General features: G+C 52.0%; 2 protein-coding genes across 4 annotated transcripts in view; one reads left to right on the forward strand and one right to left on the reverse strand.

Annotated features, from left to right (window-relative positions):
• The first annotated feature begins 570 nt into the window (after positions 1–570).
• Positions 571–7,010, forward strand: FOXC1 (forkhead box C1). 3 transcript variants are annotated; one of them, XR_009724455.1, is made up of 2 exons: positions 571–3,286; positions 6,675–7,010. XR_009724455.1 is itself a non-coding variant. In XM_061346621.1 (2 exons), exon 2 carries the CDS (start codon positions 1,447–1,449, stop codon positions 3,121–3,123), a length of 1,677 nt encoding a protein of 558 aa, XP_061202605.1. In that variant the 5' UTR covers positions 571–925; positions 1,002–1,446; the 3' UTR covers positions 3,124–4,861. The 3 variants fall into 3 exon arrangements, 1 of the variants encoding a protein (XP_061202605.1); XR_009724454.1 differs by having other exon boundaries at positions 6,678–7,010; XM_061346621.1 differs by lacking the exon at positions 6,675–7,010 and having other exon boundaries at positions 571–925; positions 1,002–4,861.
• Positions 7,011–14,164: 7,154 nt separating this feature from the next.
• The window catches only part of GMDS (GDP-mannose 4,6-dehydratase), a 425,091-nt gene continuing 420,861 nt past the window's right edge, over positions 14,165–18,394 (reverse strand). Inside the window, exons 10-11 of the mRNA XM_061346622.1 lie at positions 15,542–15,610; positions 14,165–15,170 (exon numbers count right to left, since the gene is read on the reverse strand). Of these exons, the coding sequence (XP_061202606.1) occupies positions 15,108–15,170; positions 15,542–15,610 (132 nt within the window). The 3' untranslated portion in view covers positions 14,165–15,107. The remainder of the gene's footprint in view (positions 15,171–15,541; positions 15,611–18,394) is intronic.

Here is an 18,394-nt window from a genome sequence, read left to right on the forward strand (position 1 = left end):
ACATCGGCGTGGAGCCTGCCCGCCGACACCGGCGGCAGCCGGGAGGGGAGGGAAGGGGACGGAAAGGGAAGAAAGGAGAGAGCCCGGCCGGAGAAAACAGACCAACGATGGGGGGAAAGAGAACAAACATAAGTAAAAAGTGCGTGAGCAACACGCGTGGCAGAGCGCGGCGTGGGCGCGTGGGTGGGAAGAGCTCCGGGAGAGCATATACGTACATGTATATAGGTACGTACTTGTGTGTGTGTATATATATATATATATATAAATATATATGCGCATGTAGATACAGATAGATATACACACACTGGTGCAGGCATGCATGTCGTGAGTGTGCCCAGGACGCGTGTACAAGGGTGACCGCGCGAGTAAGGACACGAGTGGGCGGGCGGGCACGGGGCTGTAAGACTTGCGCGGGTCGGCGCGCACAACATGCGGGCACCCTCCGCTCAAGGCGCCCGCGTGTGCCGGCGAGCGTGTGTGGCCGGTCCCCGAGAGCTGCAACTCCCAGGGCTGCGGCGGGGAATTTTTTTCCCCTCCTTCTTTTTTACTCTTTTTATTTTTTTTCTCGCTCGCTCCTCTTTTTTTTTTTCCCTCCTCATTCAGAGCCCCGGGTGTCTCCCGGCCCTCATTGGCCGCCCGGCTCGGTGGGGCGGAGCTGAGGCGCCTGCAAAAGGAGGAAAAGAAAAAAAAAAAGGGAGGAAAAAAAAAAATAAAAAAAAAAAAGGAGACCGAGAGAGGAGAGGGAGGGAAAAAAAAAAGGGGGAGAAAACTGTAAGTGCGTAAAAAAGTTCTCGCCGTGGTGACGGATGCTCAAAAGTTCAGGAGTTTTTCCGATGCTTCCCAAAGCAGCCTGCGACTGAAAAAGAGACTGAAAAAAAGCGAGAGGGAGAGAGAGAGGGAGACTTTGCGCTGGGAGACCGGGAAGGTGGATTTTTTCTTCTTCTGCTCGCTTAAAAAAAGCCAACAAAACATATCCCTCTACTTTTGTCCCTCCTTTGCAGACAACTTGTTGCAGATCCCCGTGGAACAAGGAACTGGGAGCGTGGGAGCCTCTTTGCAAAGGTTTTATTTTCTTAATACTCTTTCTGCGTTTGGAAGTTGCTTTCTTCGCTGCGATTACTTTTTTTTTTTACCCGATTTCTTTTAAAAACCATTTTTTCCCCTTTTCCTCCCCCCTCCTTTTTCCCCCCCTTTTTTGACTTTTTTCCCCCCTCCGCGCGGAGTGCGGGAGCTGCCGGTGGGCTTTCCCGGGCGAAAAAGAGGAGACGTTCGGCGCTGCCGTCGTTATTCTTCCTCCCTTTTTCCGCGCTCCGCCGGGGGGGTGGGGGGGTGGGGGTTGCCCGGCCGCCCGGTCCAGCTCGGTCCGCGGAGCGGCGGAGGGGTGGAGGGGGAAGGGACGCGCTGTTTGGTCCGGCGGGGAGGGTGGGGGAAAACTGACGGGAGGACATGCAGGCTCGCTACTCCGTGTCCAGCCCCAACTCCCTGGGAGTGGTGCCGTACCTCGGCGGAGAGCAGAGTTACTACCGCGCCGCCGCAGCGGCGGCCGGCGGGGGCTATACGGCCATGCCGGCCCCGATGAGCATGTACTCCCACCCGGCCCACGAGCAGTACCCGGCCGGCATGGCCCGCGCCTACGGGCCCTACACGCCTCCGCCGCAGCCCAAGGATATGGTGAAGCCGCCGTACAGCTACATCGCCCTCATCACCATGGCCATCCAGAACGCTCCCGATAAGAAGATCACCTTGAACGGGATCTACCAGTTCATCATGGAGCGGTTCCCTTTCTACCGGGACAACAAGCAGGGCTGGCAGAACAGCATCCGCCACAACCTCTCCCTCAATGAGTGCTTCGTCAAGGTGCCCCGAGACGACAAGAAGCCCGGTAAGGGCAGCTACTGGACCCTCGACCCCGACTCCTACAACATGTTCGAGAACGGCAGCTTCCTTCGCCGTCGCCGCCGTTTCAAGAAGAAGGACGCCGTCAAGGACAAGGAGGAGAAGGACCGCCTGCACCTCAAGGACCATGCCCCGCCGCGCCCGCCGCCGCCCGCCGCCGAGCCCGAGGGCGGCCCCGCCGGAGGCAGCGCCGCGCCGCCGCCGCCCCCCGTCCGCATCCAGGACATCAAGACGGAGAACGGTACGGCCTCGCCGCCGCAGGCCGTGTCCCCCCCCGGCGCCGCGCCGCCGCTCGGCGCCGTGCCCAAGATCGAGAGCCCCGACAGCAGCAGCAGCCTCTCCAGCGGCGGCAGCCCTCGCAGCACCCTCCCCTCTAGCCGCTCCCTCAGCCTGGAGGCCCCCGAGCCGCCGCCGCCGCCGCCGCCTCCGCCGCCCCACCACCACGGCCCGGGCTTCAGCGTGGACAACATCATGACCTCGCTACGAGGCTCGCCGCAGGCCTCCTCTGAGCTGGGCGCCGGCCTCCTGGCCCCCGCCGCAGCCGCCCCGCGCACCGGCATCCCGCCCGCCCTCTCCCTCGGCGGCTACTCGCCGGGCCACAGCTCAGTCTACGGCTCGCCCTGCGGTCAGGCTGCCGCCGGCGCCGCCACCGGCACCTACCACTGCAACATGCAGGCCATGAGCCTTTACGCGGCGGCGGGAGCCTCCGACCGACCCGGCCACCTGCCCGCCTCCGCCGCCAGCCCCGCCGAGGACCCGCTACCCGATTATGCTATGCCCACGGGCGGCGGCGGCGGCGGCGGGGCGGGGGGCAGCGGCGGTGGCGGGGCGCTGGGGCACGGCGGGCTGGGCGGCGCGGCGGGCGGCCACCAGGAGGGGCACCACCCGCACCCGCACCAGGGCCGCCTGGCCTCCTGGTACCTCAACCAGGCGGCGGCAGCGGCGGCGGCAGCGGCGGCGGCGGCAGGGGAGCTGGGCCCGCTGGCGGGCGCGGCGGGCTACGCGGGGCCGCAGCAGGGCTTCGCCGCCGCCCCGCGGGAGGTCTTCGAGGCGCCGCGGCTGGGCCTCAGCGCCTCGCCGGGCGGCGGCGGCGGCGGTGGCGGTGGGGCGGGGGGCGGCGGCGGCGGCGGGGCAGGGGGCGGCGGCAGCTGTCAAATGGCCTTCCCGGGCAGCCAGCCGCTCTACCGCACCTCCGGGGCCTTCGTCTACGACTGCGGCAAGTTCTGAGCGGGCCCCGCCACGGGAAGACCGCGTGGATTGCGCGCAGCACCGCGCCGCCCGGCCCCGCCGCGCCCGCAGAGGGAAGCGGGAGAACGAGAAAAGCTTTTGTACAGAGGCAGCCCCAAATCATGTCTTGGTTTGTTAAAGGACAGTGTTACTCCAATAACACGTAAGTTTTGTTTGTTTTGTTTTTTTAATTGCTTTGAGAAGTACTTTTTTCCCGCACCCCTTCCCCTTCTCCATCTATTAAGGTATTGCCATGCCCCGTGTTTAAAAGGGGGCGAAAAGTCCAGCGTAGAGTACCAACTCCCCCCCCCCCTTCCTCTTCTACAAGGACTTGTTTTAAAATGTAAATTGCGACATAGTAATTTATTTTTAATTTGTAGTTGGATGTTGCGGACCAAACGCCAGAAAGTGTTTCCCCCTTCCATGAAAAGTGACTTTAAAATTGACTGAAACGCTGATTTTTTTTTTTCACTATATATAAAAAGGGAAACTGTATTAATCTTATTCTATCAATATTTTTCCTTTTTTTGTTGAAAATATTCTGAAGGTATTGCATTGTTTGTTTATTAATAAATTACCATTCAGTTGGAATGATCCTTTACACGTCTGTATATTTTAATAATTTCATTTAGACAGAGGCAGAGACAGAAAGAGAGGGAAAAGGGATTTTATAACTAACTTTGTCTCTGGAACAGCTCGTTCCCCTCCGCACAAATTCCAAAGACCATTTAGGAACTGCCAGGTCGAAAAATCCCTTTTCAGTCTCTTCTGCAATATGTTCCACTTAGTCAGCTCGCCTTATCCGCTAGGAAAAAAAGACTTTCCCATGGCAGCTCTGAGTTGGCAAATAAACAAACACGTTTTCTTAGCAATTAATGGGCAAGACCTGGAAACATTTGACCATGCACAGTAGTATGACAACATTACGGCTTTTTAAATAATACGCCTGTGTAAGGCTAGATGAAGCGGTAACTCCTAGGTAGAAGTACATGCACTACCTTCCTGCCCTTGTGTAATAACTGTGTATATATCGAGCTATCGATCTCTGTGTATTTCAAATGTATTTATATGTAAGATTTACATATGTTATCTATATTTAAAGAAGGATTGCATATTTATTTATAGCTACGTATAGGCGTTGCATATGTTTCTAAACTCCACAGTGTATAGTAGATGGCAGATACAGTACGTATATTCTTAAATGCAATGTAAGCGTATAAATCACTGCTTCCTAGAATCGATAGCAATGCGCACAGTCACATCCGTGAAGCCGCTTCTGTAACAGATGTTTTTTAAGAACTATTTTATTTCAGGATAGGAACCTGCTCATACAGTTTACCCTCACACCATTATAGCTCTGCTTTACTCCTGTCCTATAAGGACATTACTGGTCTGTTGGAAGTGCCCTGATTGCTGGAGCTGAAATTATTTTAGAAAGAGGTTGTGTGGGAGAATTCTTCGTATTTCTTGTACAGTTTTGTTTGTTCGTTTTGCTTTTTTTTTTGTTTATTATTATTTTGGTCTTAATCCCTCACCTTTTTTTTTTTTTTCTGAAATTGGAGGGAAAAAGGAAAATATTACCAGGGTAGCAGATGAGTGCTGCACAGACTGACGTCTTGTCAGATCAAGAATCTCACCTCCTGGACAATTTGCAATTAAGAACCTACGGGCAATGGGGATCACCTTCCCCCTTTGTAAATAACCACCAAAATGCAATAAATTCATTAACTTGAAAGAACCTGCCTTGTCAGTCAGACTTGGGAAGAAGATTATTTGATTACAGATATTTAAGGCCTAAAGTTTGCTTTCAAGATAATAGTTTCCTATCAGTATCTCTTATCTAAAAGCAACACTTAGCGGTAATTGCTGTTGCATTGTTAAGGGTTACACTGTAAATAAATACAAAGGTATTTACAGTTAAACCTTATTACCTCGCTTTTGAGCTACTCTTCCCCTCCAAAACAGTAACATTCAGAAAACACTTTCAGCAGATCGAGTGAACTGGAGGGGTGTGAGAAGTTATTTTTTTATGTTGGCTTAAAATATCCTTATTTCAGTATCGCATAGACTTTGCTCTTTTTTTGCGCTAGTACCTCTATTAAGATTACCGGCCTTATTTATATTTACTTGTTTGCTAAGTTGGGTGAGGGGAACTCAATCATCCGGTTACGGTGAGGCTGAAGTGAAGGACGACCGGAGCTGGTCGCCTTCGCTCCGGGGGCACGCTTTGATCGCTGCTCCCAGTTTCTCACCAATAAAGGGAAACACAGTGTCATCTATTCCCGTTCGGGCTCACCTTCTGTTCCAACAGCCCATCTCCCGGCACTGGGCGGGTCGGGCTGGCGGCTCCCGCCTCCCCTCTGCCTGTGGCCGGGACTACCGGGCCCAGGGCCCGGCGGGGCTCTCGCCGCCTGGCTTCTTCACTCCCCGTCCTCAGGAAGGGGGGGGGCCCGGCGGCTGCTCCTTTGGACCCCGGCTCTGCCAGCGAGGTGCTTGCTAAGTGCTAACGGCATTCCCTCCTCCTCTTCGCCCGGTATTTAAAGTACAAATTAAAGAAGGGAGAGGGACCGCATGTGTTATTTGCCTATTATTTTTCGTTGCGATGAGGCGCCGGCTTTCCTGTCTTTAGGTTTTTCTCAGAAAATCAGTAAGAGGGAAAGCAGTTGTTCACCACCTCAGCTTGTTTAATCACACATTGCATTGGCAGTGGTGCTGCTCGCTTTGAGGACTTGGAGGGGCCATGTGGAGCTCCAACAAGTGCCCTGGGTAATTACTGCTGATGTCCCGGCCGCATCGGAGCTGCCCGCTGCCCTCCGCAGTCCCAGCACGGCGGGGTGGCCGCGTAATTTGCGCTCCCTGCGGCCCTCGCTGCAAAAGGGGCACCCGGCTGGAGGGGGCTCGCAGCCAAGGAAAGGGCAAACGGAAATGCCCTGTTCGGCCGCAGGTAGGTCGTGGGGGGATCTTCTGCCTCCGGAGGAGATCCCTTTCCTGAAGTGACGTGCGTGGTGGTGGCTTAGGTCACCTCCCGGTTCTCAGTGCGACGGGCTGGCTCACCACAACGCGTGCTTGGGTTTTAAATAAATTACTGTATTATTACAAACTTTTTTTCTCCCCATCCACACAGAAATTGTTCGTAACGAAAACAAGCTTAGCCATGCTGAGAGTCCCCCCCCCCGGTAGGCAGTGAATCGTGCGGGCTTGGCAGCAGAAGGCGGCCTGGTGAGCGCGGCGCTCAGGGCAATGCCGCGGGGTCCCTGCGCGGCGCTGCGTAAAGGGGGCCGGGGCCGAGCCCCGGCCCCGGCCTCCGGCATGAATCTTTGCTGCTGCTGAAGGTGGGGGGAAAGGCCTGACGGGCCCTGGACTACGGCAGCACACCGGGACGGGTGCGGAGCGGGGCATCTGCCTGAGGGCAGCGCTCCTGTGTGTAAGGCACGAACTGCGGACATCGGGGTGCAGCGCCGGGCACGGTCCCTTGTCCCCCTTGCACTTGCCTTCCCTTAAGAGCAGGAGGCAAATTCGAGTGTCCGTTCTGACCTGTGATTGTCTCCCAGCAGAACTGGGCCTGCCCCGAACGCCAAAGGAGACGCGGTCCGACCGTGAGCGGAGCCGGTGGGCGCAGGACGTGGCCCCGCAGCAGCTGGAAGGTGCCTCCATCAGGCCACGGCGTCTTTGGTGGCAGCCCCTACAGCGAGCGGGGACGCCTGGCCCCAGCCTGGCCTGCGGAGCAGCCCAGTAGGTGCCAGGTTAGCACGGTGCTTTGTATTGTATTTTTAGGTCAAGCTGATTTCCCACCCCCAAACTATTGCTTTGCTTTTCGTCTAGGAAAAAAAAACCCAAACAAAACCGCATCACTTTATAAAAAATAATTAATTTGAGGGTCAGTTCCATTTAGCTGGTTCCGGTGGTTTCTTGTGTTTGCTCATCTCTCAAACTAAGGAAAACGTGAATAGTAGTATCCTCCCTTTTAAGTTTCCTCCCCAAAATTTATTAAAGCAGTTACAGTTCATATTATATTATGCAAAGGTCATGACCAAAAATAGCAGAGAAGTGCATGCAAATAGTTTAAGAGTTCATAGGTTAAACCCCATTCCCTACCTCCACAGGCCAGGTCTGATAGGGAATGTGGTGGTGCTGTGTGGTGCACGGGGACATACGGGAATGTTACCATACTGGCGCTTTACAGAACTGGGGCTCTTTCTGACAGCCACGAAGTTGGGGAAAGGAGCTTCGAAGTTAAAACGGGAATATTTTCATAGTCGGGCTTAATTTTGTAACGCTACTGGTAACCCTGGGGTTACACCTATTGACCAGCCGGCTGTGCTGCGGCAGCACGCTCACCTCCCTCAAAAGTACCTTGCTGGAGCAGGGCGAGCTTGAAGCTCCGCTTTGGGTTCGAGGAGAAGGGGGAGGCTTTCCTTGCGCGGTGCGGGTGAGCAGCAATTTGCGTATGCCAAGGCCGGTGTGCCGCGCAGCAAGAAGCGGCTGCGCACGGCCGGGGGCTGAGACCCCCTTGGCGCCCACGTGGAGGTGAGCGTGAGGTAACAGTGCGCACTCTGTATTATATCGTCTTGATTGCGTAGGCAAAAGCGTGCAGCGCCGATGCACGCACGTGGCCGCTCTGCGGCCAGGCTAGTCCAGAAGCGCTGCGGCTCCTAGAAACGCTCCCCCATCCTCTTCCCGAAATCAACCATTTCAACAGCAACCGCTAATTGCACATTAGCTTTCAATTAATTTCGCTTGTAAAGTAATTCAAGCCCCTCGGCGTGGTCAGTGCGCGTTTCACCGGTTCCCAGTGTTGGGGCTGGTCACGTTGGCTAAATGCTTCCATCATTTTAAGGCGCGCGAGTGTTTTTTTCGGGCAGAGTAGGTATGAGGAGTGCGGCGGTGGGCGCCGTCGAGGGTGGGCTTCCGCTGTGCGGAAGCGCAGGTGGCACGCCCAGGCGCTCAGCCGGGGCAGCGCGGAGGTCGCGCACAGGTTTACGCGGCAAGCTGCGCAAGAGCTGCGCTAACTCTAAATAGCGGCCCTAAAGTAAGGGAGCTGCTCGGTACTCCCCGGGGATCTGCACGGGTTTCGATCCAGCGGCATCGCACACACGAGCTCTCGGGCTCGGAAGGTCCCATTTAAGCTTCCCGCGTGAGGTGGTTTTTCCATTTATTGATTTTTTTGTGTTCTTTCATATCCTCATTCTCATGCCTCGCCTCCCCGGCGGCTTGTCTGTGTGGTGAATCCGCCCCGAAGGTGGTGGCGGTGCCGCGGTAAGCGTAGCCCTCCTGGTTTAATTACGCTGGGGCTCATAAAGCCATTCGCTTCTTTCCAAAGTAATAAACAAACGTCGCGTTAGGTCAAGATTGATGGTGCCCATGCAATAAAAACGGGCCAGGTCAGGAAGGAATAAAATTCAATCAGAGCTTGCGGAATCATTTTTCAGGGGACAGAAAGACAGAAAAGGGAGACTGGGGTCAAGGGAGACGATGTCGCCATTCACAGCACACCAGCCGGGAGGGAGGAGGGCGAGGGTTAATGAGCGATTGTTTTTTATCAAGCGGAGCCTAATTGAACTAAACAATAGCCTCACCGGCGGAGTGGGGGCAGGCTCTGCGGGGCCGAGACGGGCACCGGAGACCCCTCGGCAGCAATGCTGCGTGTACTCTCCTTACAACTTTACACACGCACCTGTGGCCAACAGGCTGGTCCCCTTCTATCTAGTCCAGGGGCTGGCCGTGCAGACAGAGGTAGCAAACGGGACGGTGGTTTAGTGAGAAGAGTGGAACCCCCTCATTTCGCAAGAAGGGGTCCTAAAAAGCCTGCTTGAGAGACGCGAAAGGCCAGCTCCGACTCCCCCGAGGGTCGCTCCCGCTGATCCGGCGGCAATAGCTGCAAGTGACACCGAGAGCCCCAAACTAACGACTCTTCTCGTTTAGTTTGGTGGGAACGCTGCTGGGGTCCGGAGATCTGGGAAGCGGCCACGGAGGTGGTATTTGCCGGGTACCCGGCGGGGGGGTGGCCGGGTGCGGCCGAATGGGACCGTCGGGGTGCTGCGGTGTGAGGGGAGACGGTGGCGCAGCCCCGCGGGAAGCCCCTGCGGTCCCAGGGTCTCGTTTTCGTCCCAACCCGGCCTCGGCTTCTTCGCCAGCCCGCCGGCGCTCTGTGCGGCGCGGACTGGGGAGGCAATAATCAAAGGCTCCCTCCCTCCCTTGGGCCAGCAGGCTGTTCACGGGGGTCTCTCTCTTGCCCTCTAAGCAAACGCGTCTTATGCACGCAACAGCGACCTTTTAGGCCGTAACTTGGTGCCTTACTTTGTATACGTGTTTAATAGCAAAATAGTAACAATATTAAAAAGAAGTGGGGTGGTGGGGAAGGTGGCCCGAGCTACCGGTGAGAGCTCACAAGCTCTCCGGCTGAATGGGAATTGGGTGGTCGGCAATTCTTTTTTTTTTTTTTTTTTTTTTTTTTTTGCCCCCTAAGTAAACACAGCTTGAGACGACTTGGGTGGGCAGAAGGGAACAATCTGAGAGCCAAAGAGCAAGTAAGCTGGGCAGGCAGCCGGCCCGCGACTTACCTGCTGGAGACTTTCACCTGACCTTTAGATGTCAGGGGGCTTGGGTGTGCAGTGCCTTACCCCGCTTTCGGGTCAGCTGCTTTAGGCTGTGTTCAGGAGAATTAAAACAACAATGAACCCCCCAAACTGGAATTCCCCCTCCTTTCCAGCCCCCATCACCTCTGGGGAGAATGCAGGAAAACCAACACATTTAGAATCATTAACTCTTAAAATAGCTGAATTTCCTCCAGTAGGAAAAACTCAAATTATTACACTCATGAGTTCAGGATATTTATATAGTATATGAATCGATGAATAAACAGGTCATATCGCTACAGCACTTGTCCCTCAGAAGGCAAACACTCGGTTTAGAAAAAACACCATAGCTGTTGCCCTTCCCCCCCCCCCCCCCCCCCCGTTCCTGGAATTTATTTACTTGCCAGAACATTTAAGCAGCCGAGTATATTTTTTAATTTAAATAAATATTTGAAATAAGGAAAAAGGAGACTGTTTTCCGTTAAATGATAATGTTAAAGAACTGATAATATCGTCCAAAGCAGAAGAGAATTCTTTAAACAATGTCTGTGCTTGCAGGATTGCCCAGTATAAATACATTCACACTGCCTTTTTGATGCAAGTCTCTACTGCAACTCTTTTTTCCGTGTGAGTGTATAGCTATGTATGTTCCCGCTCCGACTGTGTGAAACAGGCCTGCAGTTGCAGGCCAGCGGAAGGCCGTGTCACTTTGTCAAGCCCCTTCACCCTTGGACAAGGGTACAGGGGAGCCCAGTTGCACGGTGCTCACATACACTTCTGCCAGCTAGAAGCTGCTCGCTGCTTTCCCTTAGCTCTTCTAACTTCGCCTCTGAGGGATGGGATGGATTTAAAACCAAATAACGAATTGCATGAATATTACGGCTCTCTCTCGACGCCATTTCCCGCCCCCCAAGCGGTCTGCCGGGGAGGGGTGGGGGGGGGAACGCGGACGGAGCGCGGAACGAACCGGTGCGAGTTCATTAGTAAAGCAAAGGTTGCAATTAGCTTCTGCTGCTGCGAACCGATCTCTCTCCCGCCCGCCTCCCCTAGCCCCCATCACAAAATAATTGCAAAGTATCTGTTGATGTTTTTCTTCCACCCGTCAAAACGTTGGAGCTTTGCCTGCTCCAGCACTGCTTTCTGGGTTTGTTGTGTCTGGAGACAATGCTCCGCCAGTGAACGATCAGAGGTGAAGGGGGGTCACTAGGGGAGGCAAGGAGCGCGGCTCTGCGAGCCGGCTAGGGGCTTCCCTTCCCCTCCCACCGCTGCAAACCTGTCGCCCACAGGCAATGGGGGGCGGCAACCCCTGGTTCCCCTCTTTCTGCCCCGTGGCAGCCCGGTGCCTTCCCGGCCGGGCCGGCAAAGGGAAGAGGATGTGGCCCTCATGTCCGCCGGGGGGGGACGAGGCTGCTTTATGTGCAAGGGGCCGAGGAGGGGGAAGGCAGGGACCGGACCCCCAACTTACACCTAAGTTTTCTACATACACTTAACAGCAGTCGGTGGGTCTCCGTGCTCCATCAGCTGCCCGCGGAGCATTTCCCTCTCCACCCACCCCGACGGGTGCGTACTCGAGTAGCGGGTCTTTTCGCCCCTCAACCTCCCATTTGCTTTTACCCTTCGGGCTGACACTGCAGGCAGGAGGTGTATATTTTTAGATGGCGCTGGCGGTTTTACTCCGTGACCCCGAGGAAACTCCCGTCGCTTTGTCTCGCTGGCCTTCAGCTGCGGGGCCGGGCAGGAGGGCTCCGCCGCCGGCGGGCCCTGGGACAGAGTCGACCCCCTCCTTCTACCCTCCGGCCCTCTGGCAGAGGTAGGGCTTGTGCTCCTGTGGCGTGACCCCACCGCAGGCCTCCGCCGCGCTGTTTGGTCCCTGAGGGGATTCTGCAGCCCGCGAGTGTCCGGTGGTCCCGAGCGCCCCTGAAAATGGCCTCAGGAGAGTGATATTTTTCTTTTCTTTCTGCTTTTTTTTTCTTTCTTTTTTTTTTTTTTTTTTTACACCGGCTCTCGTGGCAGTTCTACTTTCGGCGAGACAAGCTCCGGAGGAAGGGCAGAGGCCCGCACGCGTATGGGAGGGGACGGGTTACGGTGCGAGGTGCGGGGCGGCGGGTGTGGGTATTGAGCCCTGCCTCAGCTGCTTGTAACTCCTGCCGCCGCGGAGAGGGAGCTGCAGGCAGGGCCCAGGCCGGGCGGGCCAGCTTTCCCTAGGGAGCCCCGGCCCTCCTCAACCCGCGGGGCAGGAGCTGGGCCCGCTCTTCTCTCCCTGTGCGCCTAAACCCCCTTCTCCCCACGGGGTGCACGCCCGGGGAGCCCCTGCCACCCAGCTGCCTGGGCACTGCTTTTACTATCCCGCTTTTCCCCGTAGTGGCGCAGGGTAACCCTCTCCGCTTCTCTGGCTGGCTGGGCGGCCCCTGGCCGAGACACCGGCCTTTCCCCGCTGTTGCTGCCGCTCCAGAGCCTGCGAAGTTGGACAGCAAAAGCAAAATCCGCCGTGCTTTTTACTGTTGGAGCTGCCCTTTAAATTAGGGAAGCTGCAGTGACCCCAGAGACAAGACGGGCAGAGACGGGGGTGCGTCTTTCCGCACCTACACGCACAAAACAGTTGACATACAGGTGAAACGGATGAACAGATGTACAGTTAAATAGCCTGCAACTGATGTATTCTCTGTATATACAGATATTATCTGTGTAAATAGCATTATTGTTATTGTTTTTGAGAAGTGACCTCACGGTCATTGCAAAGAGCAGTGCTTTCGGAAGAATTAAAAATTGCAAAATCGGGCAGGAAGGTGGTAGTAAGGGAACCAAAAAGCAGTTCACACCTCTGCCAGATTGTAAAAAGCAAAAAGCAGTGGGGCAGTGCTGGGACGCACATTTTGTCCTATCCCGCCCAACAGCAGTTGTAAATAATAATAATTAAAGCAAAAATACATCTGGCTCAAAGTCACCGTGGAGGGACTGCTCTGTAACCAAATTTTGCCTTCCCAGCCCTTTACCCACACACTCCCCAATGTAGAGGCTGAAAACGGATAATAAAAATGCCAAAGCAAAAAATCTGTGAGCTCGAAGGAGAACTGGCAGTTTATATAAAGGTTCCCAGCCCTCTGTAGAGATGTGTGAACTAATATTCAAATGTAGCAGCAAGCCTCCCAAGTGAATCACTGTAAGCAAGAAATAGTTCCCAGCAATATAAAAATACCTTGTCATAAGAACGCTTTAATACCTTTTTTTTTTCTAAACTATTTTATTTATTGTGATTACGTGTGCCCCCAAGGATACTGCTGCCTGGGACCACTTGCAAAGGGGACAGACTTCGGTGAAACTGGGGAGGCAGAGCTCGCCCTCTCTCCTCCGCCGACCACCGTGTCCCAGAATGGGGGATCCCCTCGGTTGTTGGGGTGTGCGGTGGCAGCCCGCAGGGCACAGCCACAGCGTGAACACTGCAGGCAGAACAGATAATGTAAAGGACACGGGGAGGAGGGGTTATTGGTATTTTACCCTTCAGGAGAAACAAAAAAGGACGCAGGCGCAGAGTCATACCCCTTCGGGGGGGGTAAAAGCGCCTCCAGCGGCTTTGTGTAAATATACCCACTCAGGGCAGTGTCCACGCCAGGAGTGAATAGCAATGTGTGCCTGCCCCGGCCCCCCGGCGAGATCTAGGCCTCCCCATGGTCCACAACCTACTCAGCGTGTAGGGAGGCCCAACGTGCCATGGAGACCATATGTGGGGATCCTCACACGTGTGGGGCGCTGCTTGGAGCGAGTGCAAGCGGGACACCTCTACCTCTCTGCTGCTCCTGCTCTTCTGCACCCCGCGGGGGTGCGGCTCCGTGCACTGGTGGGAAAGGATCCCATGCCGTGGCCAGGCTCCCTTGTTTCCCTTTCCCCGTGTCCTGCGGTGGCCGTTCAAGTTCTCACTCCTGCGGGACAGTCCTGAAGGAAGCTGCCGGTCAGCCTGCCCGCGCCAGCACCGCTCTGCGCAACGTCTGTGCTGCATATTTCTGCTTCTGTCTCGGGCAAATTCCATCTTTTGGGCCACCGCAGAAGTGGCCCTCCACTTCCTGCCGGCAGCCTGGGTCCTCACAGGGGGATCCTGAGCCCCGTCCTGTCCCCCCGCACAACTGCCATCAGGAAACCGCTCCTGGCTCTGCACTCAGATCTCCACATCCCATTGTCTCCCTTCTAACAAGGATGCCCCTTCCCCAGAGTCCAAAAGCAAGAGGTGCACTCGGAGAAGGTGTATAATCTCCTGTGTATCTACCTGCTGTATACCTTGCGCTTTGCTGATTTCGAGGCATAAAGCTAAAATGATGGGATTAATTGGTGGGTGGAAGATCCTAAACCAGCGGGAAATGTATGGGCTCAGCGACCTCTGGATAACCCGGGTACCTTGGCATGAAAAGTGTGAAAATATTTACTCACCTTGAAGCCTGGGTGTTTTTTTGGGTTTGTTTTTTTTTTTTAAGCCTTTTTATTTATTTTAATTCCTCAAGTCATCTTTTGAGATGATTCAAGCTCCCAACCGAAGACTAATTATAGTAAGCAGGAAGAGGATGGAAGTGGAATGGGTTGATTCTGGGGGGGTAAAACCCAAAACACCCTAAATCCCCAGATCAAGAAGGTGCTGGACAAAAAGGCTTTCTGTGACTTTTGCACACTCTGAAATGAAGATCTGAAAAATGCTTACAAGCCCTCTCTGACTGGTTTGAAAGCAATTCCAGCAATTAGGAATTAATTCAGCATGGTCAAGAGGCGATTCCACTGTGAGTTACATCAAGTTATCTAAACTTTTACAGAGTTCAAGTGGTGGAAATGGACCGCTGGGGTGGAGGTAGGGCTGCAGTAAAGAAAAACAAGGAGTGTTCAGGAAAGGCAGAAGAGGGGAAGCCGTGGAGCAAGGGCTGGAGGCATGGTGAGCCCATGCTAGCGCCAGAGGTTTGCTTCTGTTGTTGCTGGAAGAGAGGGGAGGTTGCAGGGTGGAGAGCAGGGGACGCTTTTGGTTTTCAAATAGAATAAAGTACTAAAAATGCACTTGCAGTCCTAGCTAATTGATGAGTTTTAATTAAAAAAGGAAATCAGTAGGCTTGTTGGCTGATCAGTACTTCCATGTGCAGTATCGGTCAGGGGTGACCTTTCCCCAGTTAATGGCAAAAGCCAGAGGTAGCCCAGGCAGGGCTGACCCTGGGGTGATCTGTGGGGTGAGAGGCACAGGGAGTGTTTGGAGGGTGGAGTGGGGGATAAAACTGGGCTCTTCAGCACAGGCAGGCCAGCAGTAAAACCATCACAGGGAGGGGCAGACAGCTGGCCAGCCACCCTGGTGGCTTATGGTGGTGCTGGTTGTGGGGTGCACCTCTGGTATAGGTCACTCTGGTATGGGTCACCGCTGTGACGCCTGTTGGGCCCAGCGAGGGATCAGGCATTGGGGTTGTTCCTCATGAGCTCCACGTCGGCATCCACCATCTCCCTCACCAGCTCCTGCAAAGAGGGAGAGAGGCAGATGAGTGCTCTAGCACAGGGGATGAACAGCAGGAGTGCCCTGGAACATAATGAGACCCTCTTGAGCCCCTGCAGCAGGACAAGGAGGGGATGAGGGTTTGCTGGGCTCTTCCTTATAGCAGCTCTGGCCCCACTGTGTGTGTCAGTATCCTGCTATGTGCTGGGGATGTCCATTGATGCTGTCATGGCTGCTGTCTTCAAGAACCTGGGCATGGTTACTGAAATGGTATTCTTCGGTGTGCCTGAGTCACCCCGCACAGAGGTCCCCCCCTCCCTTCCCTTCCCCATGGATTACTTTTAGAAGACACCAACACCTGGCAGGTGCAAAGCATGCCAGAAAGGCCACTCACATCAAACGTGACTCTTGGCTTCCAGTTCAGCTTTTGTCTGGCTTTGGTACAGTCCCCTTGCAGAAAATCCTGCGGAAAAGAAGAAACAGGCTCTGTGAGAAGCATACACCTTCCCCATTTCAATGGCTTCCCCATTGTGCGTGCTTTCCTTGTGAGCCGAGCACACCCAGGACCACCACTGGACTCTTCCTGAGAACAAAATATTTTTCTGTAAGATGCCATTTTAGTGGAAGCTCATATGCCTATGAATCACCAGGAGGCAGCATCCTTTCACCAGGCTATTTCAGACCAAAAGAGTTATTCTTTGTTTTTTGTGTGCGCTTGGGGTTTGAACTCCAGCCTTATGGCAGTATAATGGTGAACATTTTATAAGTTGTCATATGTCTTAGTCATGCCACTGAATGAGCTGTTTCAAATTCTTTTCCCCCCATTTGTTTAAATAATGTAAATCACAGAGCAAACATGGCAAGTAGTCTCTTTCAAATAAAAACGTGATCACAGACAGATGATGCTGAAAGTCTGTTATGAATGTGGGTAACCATATGCAACAGTAGTAAACATCCAGCTTTTGAATGCGTACATCTTTTTCCTGAAGTATTTTTGAGCATCCATATGCAAAGAAAAGTCTGAACACCTCATAAATGAAGTTACCTTCCATCACAGAAACCAAGGCTTTGGTCATATTCACCCTACTGTTCACGTATTTTAAAAGTGCTACCACATCAAAACAATCCCACAACCAGTCATCAAAAATAACAAAAAAAAAAAAAAAAAAGAAGGAAAAAAAAAGAAAAAAAACTTCTTTGACTGCATTTCTAATTGAATGAAAAAAATGACTGTGTCTTCCTTTAAAGTTCGAATACTGTGCTTAAATAGTTTGCTTTTTTCCCAACTGTATGTGTTGATTTAATAAAACATCATCTCTCCTCACAAGCTTTGTTTCTGTGTATCAGTAAATACTAAAATTACATTTGTCTAGGTTTAAAGAAAGCCAAACCCAACTTTTTCACTGAACAACAAGGCTAAGGTTGAATTCTGCTCTTGCTTTTGACTTTATGGTGGTAACAGAGCAGGCTTTCCAGAAAAATGCATGGATTTGCTTCTCCCTCTCCCTCTCTCTGGCCAGCGGTGGAGCCAACGAGCATTTTTCTGGCTGTAGTTTTTTAGCCATGTTGCTGCACAGTACATTTTTCAGATGCTGTCTTTTGGGCATCTGTAGTTCAGGTCATGTTAACTTGCAAAATCACCTCATCCTGTGCAGTAAAATGTAGGAAATTCTTCATAATTGTGCTCCAGAAAGCTAGACAGCTCGCTTCCAGGAGCAGAGGATATACACCAAAGGAAATACTGCACCAAAGAAAGGGATGTGGAACAAACACGTCTGCCGAGACTATTCCAGGCAGCATTTTTACTAGTTCAGTCTTCAGGCTAAAAACATTTTATCCTGCCTTCAGAAAAGAGTAAACAGATGGATCAAAACAAAATGATATGAAAATAAAAAATGCTGTGATTTCCTTAAATTAGACTAAATTATTTCCTACTGCAGCCCTGTAATGGGTTTTTAGAAACTGCAGCAGATAGTTTAGGCCAAGTCATTCAAAACCGCATCAACTTGAGGGATCCCCCGGAGGGTCGTGTGAATATGGATTGCAAAATCTGGTTTGAAACGGGAAAGACGCCCACTAACTTTGATAAAACTTGGATCAGACCCTAATGTGCTCATGGAGGTATGCCTTTTATCTGGAATTTGGTTTAATTTACATTATATACGTGTGTATGTGTATGGAAACAAGGAAATCCTTCTTAAAATAATAATTTCAGTATAAAGACAAGTGCCTTTTATTCAGTCCTCATTCAAACCACTAGTTAGAAGTGTTTTAAATACCACCTAGTTTTAAGTCATAAAAGACACAGCATAAGACTTGGAGTTCCATTTTTTTCTAAATGCTGTTTAATAATTTTAGACCCACAATCTTTTATTGAAAACGTCATTTGAAGCTTGAAGGATACCGGGTTTCCATTAAAAAAAAAAATGGATGGGGGAGAACAGAATGAATTGTCATCAGTTGCTGTATGTAGCTGCATTCTGCTTTTGAACAGCTTGGGAGCAGTCTTTTAGCTTGCTTGGACAAATGCTTTTTGTTAAAACAGTTTATCTAAAAAAATACTTTACCTAATTCCAGCCCTTCATTGAAAAACATAAACACTCAGCTGCTGAACAGGCCAAAATAAGGTTGGAGGGAGGTTGCAAATCAGTAAAAGTGAAGTTATTTGCAGTGCTGGATTATACACAGAGATAATGCAAACAACTAGGGTATTAAATCCATTTAAGCATATAAAGAAGTATTTTTCCTTTAAAAGTTCACATGCTTTAACAATGATGCAGCAAAGGTATTATGGTGTAATCTGTGACCAAAAAAAAAAAAAAAGGGAAAAGAGAAGAAAGAAGATTTAATATATATGATAATACAAATTCCCCAGCTGACTTAGGTTAAAAGATTTTAAATGGCTCTCCTGAAGATGAAGTCTCTGTACTTCTGAGAAGCACTACTTTGTAGATAGATTTATTTGAAAATAGCATTATGGACACAATGTCCCCTAAGCACTTTAAAAAAGGTTCTGTTACAGAAGTTACTAAGTGCAGAGATCAAATGAGACTGTAATATTAACACCATATTACATCTGGATTCAAGGTTTGATTGTATTCTTATTAGTGAAAGTTTCAACACTGAATGGAAATGATGACTGGAACAAAGCTATTCCTGATTAAAGGATTGTATTGCAGTCACATTTCCTGTATTTTTCTACAAGTAGCTCATAATATGAAAACAATAAGGTAATTACAATAAATTA

Source organism: Neopsephotus bourkii, unplaced genomic scaffold, assembly GCF_033783945.1.
Source record: "Neopsephotus bourkii isolate Nb327-2 ecotype Australia unplaced genomic scaffold, CSIRO-AGI_Nbou_v1 NB_272, whole genome shotgun sequence".
Lineage (NCBI taxonomy): Eukaryota > Metazoa > Chordata > Aves > Psittaciformes > Psittacidae > Neopsephotus > Neopsephotus bourkii.